Below are 12,955 nucleotides of genomic sequence, written 5' to 3'. Positions count from 1 at the left end.
CACATATGCATATACATCTTTGAGTGATGATGTCATTTTGAATCCACTTAGGCTGAAAACAAATACTGTGGTCTTTCACCTCTGTAGAGCCCTTTATATATAATTTACAACACATTTTCTTTCTTTCTTTCTTTTCTTTTTTTTGTCTTTTTGTCTTTTAGGACCGCACCCGCTGCATATGGAGGTTCCCAGGCTAGAGGTCCAATTGGAGCTACGCCAGAGCCACAGCAACGCCAGATCTGAGCCAAGTCTGCGACCTATACCACAGCTCACAGCAATGCCGGATCCTTAACCCACTGAGTGAGGCCGGGGATCAAACCCACAACCTCATGGTTCCTAGTTGGATTTGTTTCCACTGTACCATGATGGGACATATTTTCATGTCTTATTTCTCACAAATCTCTCTGGACAGTTTACTGTGGAAAGGAAAGATATTGATATCTCTGTTTTATAGGTGAGAACACTGAGGCTTAGCAATCCAAAGCCTACACCAGCAGCTTTTGGCTTACTGGATAAAGGGCCAGGACACCGTATGCCCAAATGCTCGGCTAGGCTCTTTCCTCAATGTGTGTTTGTGTATAAATATGGAGCAGGACAAGGAGCCACCTAAGAACTTGAAAGTGAAGATGAAAGAGTCTCCTTTGAAAGTTAGGTCATTAAACCAACACCTGGTATATCACAACATGAATAGAAAAGTCACATTAAATGGGGAAAGGTGCTTCCAGCTCTGAAAGAACTGACGATGAAGGTGTAACTGTGCCAAAAGGAATTATAAAAGGGTGAAGGTAACGCAATAATAGAAGATGAGGGAGTTCTCTTCATGGCTCCGAGGTTAATGAACCGACTAGGATCCATGAGGATGCCGGTTCAATCCCTGGCCTCGCTGAGTGAGTTAAGGATCTGGCGTTGCTGTGGCTGTGGTGTAGGCCAGCAGCTGTAGCTCCAATTCAACCCCAAGCTTGGGAATTTCCATATGCCGTGGGTGCAGCCCTAAAAAAAAAGGCAAAAAAAAAGTGGTAATAGAAAACAAAAACACGAAAAGACACACAGGGAAATCAGAGCAAACACTGAAAGAAACTATCAGAGAAAGTGTGTTTTGAATCCAATTCCTACTTGATTTGGTTCATAGGTTACAGGTAATATTGATCAGAGAGAAACTCAAACTGGAGTACAGAAATAAGCAATTAGGATGTAAAATGTATTTGGTTAGAGAGTTTATAAAGCAATGTTTACGCCATATGTGTTTGGAAATATTGAGCGAATTATATTGGTAGACTGAGAATTTACTAGTGGATTTAAGAGACCACATCTTAGTCAGTCAGATGTAGAAAGAAGTAGACAAAATAAAGAAGCTGTGACAGTACTGTAGTTGTGTGACAACAACAATGAAGTGAGCCAAGGATATTATTTCAACAGGATCTAGAAGCAGAGGCCTTAGTTACGAATGTGATGGAACATGATGGAGGATAGTGTGAGAAAAAGAATGTATGTGTGTGTATGTGACTGGGTCACTTTGCTGTACAGCAGAAAACTGACAGAACACTGTAAACCAACTATAATTGAACAAATAAGAATCATTAAAAAAAGAAAAAAAAAAGAATGGACGAGGCAGCCATTCCTAATTGCTCCGGTAATGGACTTCAACCAAACCCCATGCAAATGAAATAAATACTGATCAGGGATTGAGCAAAGCAAGGTCATATTACCACTACCTAGTGGAGGGACTGGGAGTGAGCTTAGCTGGGTTTTGAAGAGATGTGAAAGGGAGCGATCATAAAGCCAAACAGCACGTAAACAGGACAGACGGAGCCTCTCTGCAGAAGTGTATGTGGGCAGGACATGCCTGCCTGTTTTTCCCTCCCTGGCACAGCTACACCACTGAAAATAATTCCAGTGTCTACTGCCCATGTTGTCATAACTGCTGGGGGAAGAAGCAGTGTTTCTCTGTCCCCGTTTCCTGTGGGGCTGAACACATAAGGGCTCCTGGGTTGATCTTCTTCAACATTAAGTCTATAATAAGCTCTTCCTACTATTATTCTGTATTTAGCAAGCCACCTTCTGATTAGACCGTGGCTCCTCCTAAGCTTAAATTTAAATGTCCAGAGGACTTCAGCACCAGGACCACTGGCCAAGTGTGTTTCTCAGTGTGGATTAGCCGGTGCTGTGGTCCAGCCATCATTTCAGTGAGTTCGGCTGAGGGGCTGAACCTGTATGTGTGAGCCCAGTTTACTCGGAAGTGCTCATGAGTCAGGCTTCTAAGCCCAGGGTCCTGCACCATGATAGGCAAGGAGGCAGTACCTCCCCCAACACCCCCAAGTGATCTTTGGTCGTTAGCCAGCCTGTTTCTGGTGACATCACCCCATCACCACACCCTGTCTCTTTTCTTGTAAAACTTCTATAATGAGCTGCAGGGTCTTGAGAAATCTGGTATACTGTCTTAGTTTGTAGTATGGATCTAGAATTGAACAGACCTGTGGATGGTTCCCAGCTCTGCCACATACTAGCTACATGAACTTGAGTGACTTTCTTAGGCTGTTAGCCATGTTTTTCTCATCTGATAAATGATACCACCAGCTGTTCTACTCGGTTCTTGTAAGACCTAAAAAATAATTAATAGGACTTCCCATTGTGGCCCAGAAGAAATGAATCCAACTAGGAACCATGAGGTTGTAGGTTCGATCCCTGGCCTTGCTCAGTGGGTTAAGGATCCGGTGTTGCCAGGAGCTGTGGTATAGGTCGCAGACTTGGCTCAGATCTGGTATGGCTGTGGCTGTGGTGTAGGCTGACAGCTACAGCTCCTATTGGACCCCTAGCCTGGGAACCTCCATACACCGTGGGTGCAGCCCTAAAAAGACAAAAAATAATAATAATAATTAATGTATGTAAAGAGCTTAGCACAGACCTTGTCCTATATGAAATACTTTTTCTCTCTCTCTTTCTTTTTTCTTTTTTTTGGTCATTTATGCTTCCTGAGTCTCCTGTATAGAGAATGGGTCAAATGAAGTGGTCTGTTGTCCTTTGCACCGAGATGTTCCCTCGCCTGTCCTGACTCTGATTTTGTTTTTTATCAGTGGTCTTGCCCGGCCCCGTTGTCTCCCACACTAGAAACATCAAGTGTTTGATGGGAAACATCCATTTCCTTCTTCCCCTTCCTTCCTTTCCCCATCTGATGAGTTACTATATCCTGTGGCATCAACCATAAGTGTTCCTGGACTCTATCTGCTCTCCAGGTCTACAGCCATCTCCTGGCTAGACCAAAGCTGAAACGTCCTTTCTTAGACTCTAGCTTTCAGCGTGGCTTCTGCACTGCTGCCACACTAGTCTTGTCCCAGACAAATCTGAGAGCATGGCCTGGCACTTACTACCTATCGGGTTCCATCTGAGCGTTCCACCCAGCCCTTCTCAGACGGCTCCCCGTTTCTCTAGCATTCGCTCCCACCACCTGCCCTCCGAGGACCTCGCCTCCAGCCACACACACTCTTCTGCAGTTCTCCAGACATGTTGGGTCCACACGTGACGTGGTGCCTCTGCTCACGCTGCTGCTCCCTCACACTTTCCTTGACAAATACCGACGGATCCTTCAAAGCTCAGATCAGACATTGCCCCTGGGAAGCCTTTTGGGATCCTCCCAAAGTTAATGCCATTTTATTCTACTCTCCTCTTTTCATGAGTCATTCCCAGCACGGGCCAAACTCTAATGCCATGTCTTTAGTAAGAATATGTCCTCTGGGGGCAGACTGCCCTGGTTTGATTCTCTGAACTCCAACAGGTATTAACCACCTGGCCTGGCCTGGCCACGTTATTTAGACACCTTAAGCTTCTGTTTCCTCCTCCATAAAAAAGAGATGATAGCAACCTACTAAATAGATTGCTGAGAGAATTCAACGAGTTAAGCCAAGAAAATGGTTAGCTCAGCGCTGGCCTTATACCAAGTGATTTTAGTAATATTAGCTTTATAGTTTCTGTAATTTTAACTACTTACGTGTCTGTCTTCTCCCATGACAGTGTAAGCTCCTCTAGTGCAAAAAATAAACAGCCTTGGTGTTACTGGCATTTATAATAGTGCCTGGCTCATGGAGCCTAAGTCACAATCTTCCTTTCCATTCAATATCCAAAGATTTGAGATCACATCACAGTATAATCAAGACAGTCAAAACCGTGTTGTATAATTCAGGCATGATTTGTTGTTGTTGTTACTGCTGCTGCTGTTGTTTGGCCGCACCGCAGCATGTGGAAGTTCCTGAGCCAGGGATTGAACCCATGCCACAGCAGTGACTCGGGCCACTGCAGTGACAATACTGGATCCTTAACCCACTGGACCACAGGAGAACGCCTCAGGCACGCTTTTGTATCAGATATTGCCAAGGGCTTTGGCTATCAAATTCACGTGAACAGACAGATACCTACTGCTCTTGGTGATGTCATTTATCCCCAAGCCTCAGTTGCCATCTGCGTGTAGACAGGGCTCAAATCTAAATCTCCATCCTCCATCCTCAGGCCAATGTATTAAGCCAGTCATGTGGACGTCTCTTCTTAGATGTCCTATGAGTCTCTCAAATGCAACATATCTAGACTCAACTTGTTATTCTACGCCAAAATCTACTCACCAAGGAACCCTGTTTCAGGAAATTATATCATTTGTTGCTCAGGGCAGGGATCTGGGAATAAAGCCTGAATTTTCCTTGTCTTCTCCAAACCATGTCCCCATCCCCATCTGGTCGTGTTTTTGTTTTTGTTTTTAAATCTCCTTTCTATATACTAAATAGTTTCTAAGTCTAGCTTCATCTGTCCCCACTGTTAGACTCTCATCTCAGTTACCACTATCTGTCATCTATCAGTACTTCTGCTCTTTCTTCAACCCACGGGGCAGCCAGGATAGCCTTCCTCAAAGCACACATGTCCTCAAGCCAAAGGCCCTCGCTTTCTGGGTGCCGTCGCCCTTCCTGATCCGGCCCCTGCTGTCTCTGGCCGCACCCCGTGCTGCTCTCCTCCACACCTCTGTGCCATGGCCGCTGGCTTCCTTCAGCTCTTTGAACTCATCATGTTCTCTGTCTGCTTCAACTAGTCCCTCCACCAAGAATGTTCTTTTCTGCCCTTTTGACCTGGCTAAGTCCGATGCTCTCTTTAGATCACAGTTCAAAAGTCCATTCTCCAAGGAGGTTTTCATCTCCTAGCCTAGGCTGTACTTACTGGCCATATATTCTGATAGCACCATGTGCTCCCCACCACCCCACATCCACTCATCACTTCTGGTTTTTTACTTTGTGTTTGTCCTGACCTGGACTAGAAGCTCCAGCACTGGCTCAGGGAGCAGGGGCCGAGACTCTCATATTCACCCCAAGCCAGGCCCTGAGTACAGGGCTTGGCATGCAGTAGGTACTCAGATAATATTATTAATATGATACCGTGTAAAGTCGTGATCATTTGAATTTCTAAACCCACAATTCATTCTTTCAGATATGTTCTAACTTACAAAATACTTGAGTACCTTGTTTTTATTCATTACATTTACGTTACTTACATAAGTCTGTCTAATTCTACATCTTAGTTCGCTTCAGTAAAAAAGAGTATCCATCCCAAATAGAAATGATATAATGCTTTCTTACCAAGCAGAGCTTCGTGATAATAAGCATTAATGGGTAATGCAACATTTATCATCAAAGTAACAGATTTTGTTTGAAACAGTAACAGTTCACAGGTATGGTCTCTAGTACGAAATCTGTATACCTGTCTCAAACTATAATATTTGGGCTAAATAGCAAAATGCTTTACATTTCAGAACCATCTATCTGGTGGCTTTATAACAACAGAATATCAACCTATTCATTTCTGATGTAACTGATTTATTTTACCTTAACTTACTCAGGAAGGGAACAGGACTCTAGGATAGGTAAAAGAAAACAAAAAGAGATATAGAAAAGAAAGAATGAACCATGGTTTGGGGGCAGAACCATGCCAAAAACCAGAAGAGAAAAGGGAGAATATTTTTGGATTAAAAGTAATTGAAGTTGACAAAGGGAACAAAAACAAAGGGAAAGAAAAAAACTAACTTTACCATTCGCAGCCAAGATGGTAGAAAGCCTTTATAGAGACTCATGAATCCTTCTCCTTGGACAGCCTGAACCAAGCAGTCAGTCGATGATTTATACAGAAGGCCCCTAAAAAGGAAAGAAGACAATTTTGTTAAATTTCTTGTGTGTAAATAGAGGTATAAATTAAATCTTAAAAACAGTCTAAGGAAACTTATTTAAATATTTTCTGCTAGCTTAGAACAAATAATACTTGCATTTCTATATATTGAGAGCACCTCTTCTGAGCTTAAAGATATTTTCTTTCTTTCTTTTTTTTTTTTTGTCTTTTTAGGGCTGCACTCATGGCACATGGAGGTTTCCCAGGCTAGGGGTCCAACTGGAGCTGCAGCTGCCGGCCTAGGCCACAGCCACAGCCACACAGGATCTGAGCCACATCTGCGACCTATACCACAGCTCACGGCAACACCAGATCTTTAACCTACTGAGCAAGGCCAGGGATCGAACCCGTAACCTCATGGTTCCTAGTCAGATTTGTTTCTGCTGCACCACAATGGGAACTCCTAAAGATTATTTTCAAGGTTGACTCTTCTGAGTCACCCCACCCTTGGTCCAATAACTTAGAATTCACTCCATCTGATCTCTTCCAGAGAGAACATACTGTTTTTATATCAAAGTCAAATTACCCATGTTACCTCTAAATCTTAATCTTTGGAAGAAAGTGCTTGTAACTTCTCAACAGAGTGTATTTTCAAAAACTCTTTGAAAACAATGAAGTCACAATAAGCACTGTGTGTCTAAATAATATGAATGGTTAAATTAGCTCATTTCCCCAAATACACAGTACATTTCCATCAGACAAGAAGCAGGTAATTGCATAAAAACAATTTCCTGGCTGAACACATGTAAACACAAAAATACATTTCTATCAAGCAGAGGGAAGAGTCTTTAAAGAACAATAGCATTACAGACAATTCAGATACATGGATACTGAAGACTTTCTATCTACCTTCCTTGTTTATCTCGCGGTTGATTCATTATTCGGCTTTTGATGACATCAGCAGGCGTTCCCAGAATAGAAGCTACCAGTCCAGAACATAAACTATAGATACAAATAAATGAAATTGAAAGATAATATGTAGCAGTTTCTAAAATTTTAAGAAAAGGGGATTAGATATTTAGAAAGACTGGAATACTACATCTGTTACAATAATGTTCTTCCTAATAACACTCTTGGCTTAACGTCAGTGCTAAATTAATTCATTAGAGGCAGAAAAAAAAATGAATGTCTGGACAACAAATATACACTGCATATCTGCTGGTGGCAGGCACTCTTTGAGGCAGTGAAGCAGACAGATAAGATCTTGTCCTCGAGGCACTTACTTGGGGAGAGGCAGAGGAGAAGTGATTAATTTCAGACGCAGTCACCGATATGAGAAAAACAGAATGAGATCATGTAACTGAATGATAGGCACGAGCATGAGAAGGTTCCTGGGTGACAGAAGGTCTCCTCACCAGCCAGATGAGAGACGAAGGAAGCAGGCAAAGAAGGCTAATTTAAGGAGTTCCACTTTATCCTCTTTGTGAAGGGAAGTCACTGAAAAGATCTCAAGCAGCGGGAATCCCAGTCCCATAAATGAGTCTGTTTCTGTTTTGTAGAGAGGTTCATTTCTGCCATACCTTAGATTCCACATATAAAAGACATCATAATCCCACTCTTAGGCATATATCCAGACAAAACTTTCATTCAGAAAGTACACGCACCCCTATGTTCATTGCCCATGCCACTGCAGAGTAAATCAAGGTTCTGTAAAGGAGCGGCTGAAACAACTAGCAGTCCACTGTGTATGTGGGCATGAGAGAGGCAATGTAGAGACACGATCAGAATCCCATAACCTGACAACCCATTCACTGCTTCCAACTTTTCCAGGGGAAAGACACCAAGAAGAGGGGGTCTTCCTGAATCACGGCAAATGCAAGGCCCACATCCCAGGAGCTGGCAGCTGAGTCCACAGATGGGGATCCGGGGAGTCAAAGAACAGCCTAGGTGGGGTTCATGGGAAGCTGGAAAGGAAACTGGGGAAGATGATGACGTCCTCCTGGAACATCAAGTACCTCCCCGAGAGAGAAGGACCACTGAATTCTGTGCTGGGCAAGGCCTCGGACATTCCTGAAGGCTCTGTGTTAGCAAGTGGAAGCTGCATTAGGACACTAAACTGCTGTGACAAAGTACCCAGGCTCTTTCTGACTCTTTTGGGTCCAGATTTCTCATTCACAGGAGAAACTCACTTTAGGAATATTTGAATTCAAGAGCGGGAACCCACGTAACCTATGTTCCTTTTCCTTCAAAGGACCCAGCTGTGCGTATGACTTTGCTTGGGTCTCTGTCCACATAACAGGCATTGCCTGTGTGTGGAAAGAACTTCCTGTTTCACCATATATATCCCAGGAGGTGCAGACTGCTGCTCTTTTAACATTCTTTCCTATTTATTCAGATTCTTTGGACATCAAAGCTTAATATCATTGATTTTAATACATCTTCATATTTCTACACAGATAGGTCTCAACTAATACAAAATGCACCGAAGTTCTAAAACCTCGGTCTACCAGAAACAGAATACAATCAGGAGGTAAGGAATTTAATGAAATAGAGTAGAAAATTCCCCATCCTTGGCTCAAAAGAGTAGAAGGATACACCACATTTTTGCTTGTTCATTTGCTTCAGGGAGGCTGGGGGCCAGCTCAGCTTCACATATAAGTGCCAAGGGTGGCAACTACTTCTACCAGGGTGTTAATATGATTAAGAAATTCCATTTTAATTGGTAGTCATGCATTGCTGCATTTATTCTTAAAGCAGTTTTTCTACCTGTAATGCTAACCACATCAAGGACCCCCTTCAGCAACTGTGGCCTCATTTGTCACACGGAGACCTTAGGAGGCGGCTGCCAGTGGCCTGCCTCATCCTTTTCTAGGAGGTGGTGTGATCTGGCTAGACTCCTCTAAAGAATAAATTTTAAAAGAGAGCAAAGAAAGTCTTAAGGAGGCCTCAGGGAGGATGGTATCCAGTGGCAGAGTGAGAAGACAGAGGAATAAAAGGAACGTCCGTTTTGCCAAGCTACTTAGAATGAGCGTTACTGCTTTTTGCTACTGGCCTTTCTCCCTTCTCGCTAGTGTGACCCCAAAGTGAAGCCCAGGACACGGCCACAGCCGCCACAAACAGGGAGTAACTGGGTGAGTCTTCCGTTCTCTCCAGGAGACCAAATGGCCATCTGCAAGGCTGGTCTGTAACATGCCATCAGCCCTGTGTCAGAATCTTCAGGATCAACGAAATAAGCACGTTCAGGGATCATGTCTACGCAGGGCGAGCTAACCTGTGGCACAGTTTTACCTGTCAACAGCCTCATGACTGAGTAAGAGGGAGAGCGGAATTGTTCTGGGTCTGCAGTTCTACATCATTTCCTGACCATTAATTCAATGCCTCCCCTTTCTTCTGCCTCCTGTATTCATCAACCTCCCTCCCCACCTCGCTCACAGCCTAGCCAGTCTTCTGCTGCTCCTGGGCTGCCCTCGTTTGACTTACACCACTGTTTTCAATTGTGGTAAAATAGACACAACATGCCCTTTGCCGTTCTGACCATTTTTTGAGGCACACAGTTCAGTGCTTCCACTGTGTTTATTCTTCCTATCAAACTCTTTTTCCTCAGATGTCTACGGCCCATACAAATCTCTCGACTGCACAGGGGCAATCCCCTCAAGCCTCCGTGAGCTTTCATCTTATCCTGCGATGTAGGATCCAGAGCTTCCTGGTCACACAGCAGGTTCACCTACTTAGCCGTGAGCTGGTGGTCAGCAACTTCCAAGCGGCTTCACGTACCACACACACTCGTTCCAACCCATTAAAAAACCTGACCCAATGGGTGGAGCTCAAGAATGGACCACGTACCAATCATCCCATTTCCCCAAAACCTGAATTAGGGAAGGAAAAGATGAAGTTATTTCAGATTAGGGCTGGAATATAATAGCGATAGAAACCTTATGGCTTTCCAAGAAAAGATGTGTTAAGTGGAGTGGTGTTTGTTAGGCAGATGTACACCTGCTAGGAAATCCTGGACTCTTAGGTTAGAAGTGTGGTATTTCAACGACCATTTGGGTAGAAAGACCATGAGAAAGAAACAGAGGCAGTGCCACTGTGGGACTGTGAGACCTGACTATCCTGCTCCCAGAATGGACTGTAGCACTGGAACAGACAAGCCTCCTGAAAGATGAGAATATCTCACAGGGTGACTTGACATGGAAGAAACTGGGGAAGAAAGTCTCACAGGCTGAGGGGAAGAGCATGAACCATGAGAGTGGAGGAAGGAAGGTAAGGATGGGTATAGGCATCAGACGTATGTTTATAGGGACGGAGGAAAGAGATCCACAACCCTCTCGTGTGATAGCAGAGGCTGGATTACTAGCGACAGAAAATACGGCTGTAGCTTCTGAACACACCTGGGTGAGAGTCTGGAATGTGAAAGAAAGGTGAACACAGACATGGAGAAAAAGTACCTTCGCAGCATGAAAGATGGCGCTTACTTTATTTATTTTTTTGTCTTTTAAAGGCCGCACCCGTGGCATATGGAGGTTCCCAGGCTAGGGGTCGAATTGGAGCTGTTGCTGCCAGCCTATACCACAGCCACAGCAATGCCAGATCTGAGCTGCATCTGTGACCTACACCACAGCTCACGGCAACGCCGGATCCTTAACCCACTGAGTGAGGCCAGGGATCGAACCTGCAACCGCATGGTTCCTAGTCAGATTCGTCAACCACTGAGCCACAACGGGAACCCCAGCGCTTACTTTAGATGAGGAAGAATGAAGAAAAAGGACTTGAGGAATAGTAAGTTTAGGTGAATCTGAAATTAGGAATCCTTTATATCTATGTCTGTACATCTCCAAATACCACTGATTTGGCACCACTAATATACTTAGAGGCTTGTCTAAATAGCAGAAAGGATGCTAGAACTTGGAAACAGGATCAGAAGCTAAATAGAATCCCTGTGATGTTAAGAGCACTGGACACCTATAAAGTCACTCACTCTAATGGATAACCTGCAACTGTGCTGCAAAGAACTGAAGGTACTTCTTCCTAGGCTGTTGCTCTCTCTCTCTCTCTTTTTTGTTTTTTTGTTTTTTTGCCTTTTCTAGGGCCACTCCCGCGGCATAGGGATGTTCCCAGGCTAGGGGTCTAATCAGAGCTGTAGCTGCCGGCCTACGCCACAGCCACAGCCACGCGGGATCCAAGCCGCATCTGCGACCTACACACAGCTCACGGCAATGCTGGATCCTTAACCCACTGAGCGAGGCCAGGGATCAAACCCATAACCTCATGGTTCCTAGTGGGATTTGTTAACCACTGAGCCATGACGGGAACTCCCTTAGGCTGTCTCTTTGTCAAGAGCCACGGCCTTTCAAAACACTTATCTCATTCTGTCTGTGTCACAGGCCCTGCTGAGTGGTTATTTTTTCCTCCCCCCTCACCCCCACCCCAAACTCTACACCAACTAGTCACCTTCTTTTAGTACTTACGGCACCGTGTTTTTAGACTTGTCTTGTTTTCTGCCTTGGTAAACTCCCTGGGAAGGAATGTGGTTTACCTTTTCTATCTACCACAGGGCCTTAGACAGTGCCTTGAACAGAAAAGATGCCCAAACATATCCGGTGAATTGAGTCAGAGAATCGCTGTCAGAATCTGACTCTCAGAGAGCCCCATCAAGGTGCAAATATTTGGGGAGGTTTCTCCTGCAACATTCTACAACTCTGTCCCTTTCTTCCCCATTTTAACCGCCACAAACTTTAAGGGAATTGCTCTTTATAGATATATACCATCACCTTTCTCAAAGGGTGATAATACTAGGTTCTTCATCAAAAGAGAGAAAAGTTAGAATTTAATGCCAAATACAGAAGAAAAGGTCAGCTAGGAGAAAAACAAAAATAAAAACAAAAAACAGATGGAGACAAACTAAAAGAATCTTACCTTGACAAGCCATGAGTCATGATATTGTCCTCAAGGGGTGTATTCAATACCAAGTAATGTTTCACTGTATCATAAGTTGTTAAATCTGGCAATAGATAGAAAAAAGAAAGCTTAAATCTCATTCATTCTACAATGAATGTCTTTTGTGGCAATAACATGCTAAGCATGGGGCAGGAATGTGCAGAAGGATAAAAGATCCTATTCTTGGTCTCAAGCAGAGGAAACAGAGCTATTAGATGGAGGGGGAGGAGAAGAGGAAGGGAGACAGACACCCAGGTTATACCATCTGAACATCTGAATCCAGCTGTGCTGGAAGTCGGCTCAACCCCTGCGGTTTTCGGTGCTGGAGCTGATGAATTGCTTTTTTGAGTCTAAATGAGGTCGAGCTGAGATTCTGTCACTTTTAAACAAAAGGTTCTTACCATTATTCTACAGGGAGCTTTTTATACTTTTTTCTAATGACAATGAAGAGCTGTTGAAGGGTTTCAGATAGGGAGGGAGGGATCGCAAGCCTAGAGTTTTTTTTTTTTTTGTCTTTTTGTCTTTTTGTTGTTGTTGTTGCTATTTCTTAGGCCGCTCCCTCGGCATATGGAAGTTCCCAGGCTAGGGGTTGAATCGGAGCTGTAGCCACCGGCCTACGCCAGAGCCACAGCAACGCGGGATCCGAGCCGCGTCTGCAACCTACACCACAGCTCACGGCAACGCCGGATCCTTAACCCACTGAGCAAGGGCAGGGACCGAACCCGCCACCTCATGGTTCCTAGTCGGATTCGTTAACCACTGCGCCACGACGGGAACTCCATGCCTAGAGTTTTATAAAGACTGCCTGCACACAAGTACAGGGATGTGAACTGTAAGGAGGTATGAATGGGTAGGTCCGTGTGGTCATTCACCAAATATCTGAGTGCCA

The 12,955-nt window shown here is 44.2% G+C and overlaps 1 protein-coding gene across 5 annotated transcripts in view; it reads right to left on the bottom strand.

Moving 5' to 3' along the window:
• SLC25A27 (solute carrier family 25 member 27) overlaps positions 1-12,955 on the bottom strand; it is a 31,634-nt gene that overhangs the window by 4,698 nt on the left and 13,981 nt on the right. For 2 of the 5 annotated variants that reach the window (XM_047795830.1, XM_047795831.1), the window contains exons 6-9: positions 12,046-12,130; positions 7,039-7,131; positions 6,056-6,158; positions 3,983-4,016 (exon numbers count right to left, since the gene is read on the bottom strand). In XM_047795830.1, the coding sequence (XP_047651786.1) occupies positions 3,983-4,016; positions 6,056-6,158; positions 7,039-7,131; positions 12,046-12,130 (315 nt within the window). Of the gene's footprint in view, positions 1-3,982; positions 4,017-6,050; positions 6,159-7,038; positions 7,132-12,045; positions 12,131-12,955 lie in introns of all 5 variants that reach the window. The other 3 variants (XM_047795829.1, XM_047795828.1, XM_047795832.1) reach the window with 2 other exon arrangements.

Source organism: Phacochoerus africanus, chromosome 9 (assembly GCF_016906955.1).
Source record: "Phacochoerus africanus isolate WHEZ1 chromosome 9, ROS_Pafr_v1, whole genome shotgun sequence".
NCBI classification, from domain to species: Eukaryota; Metazoa; Chordata; class Mammalia; order Artiodactyla; family Suidae; genus Phacochoerus; species Phacochoerus africanus.
This window is presented reverse-complemented; position numbering and strand designations above follow the sequence as displayed.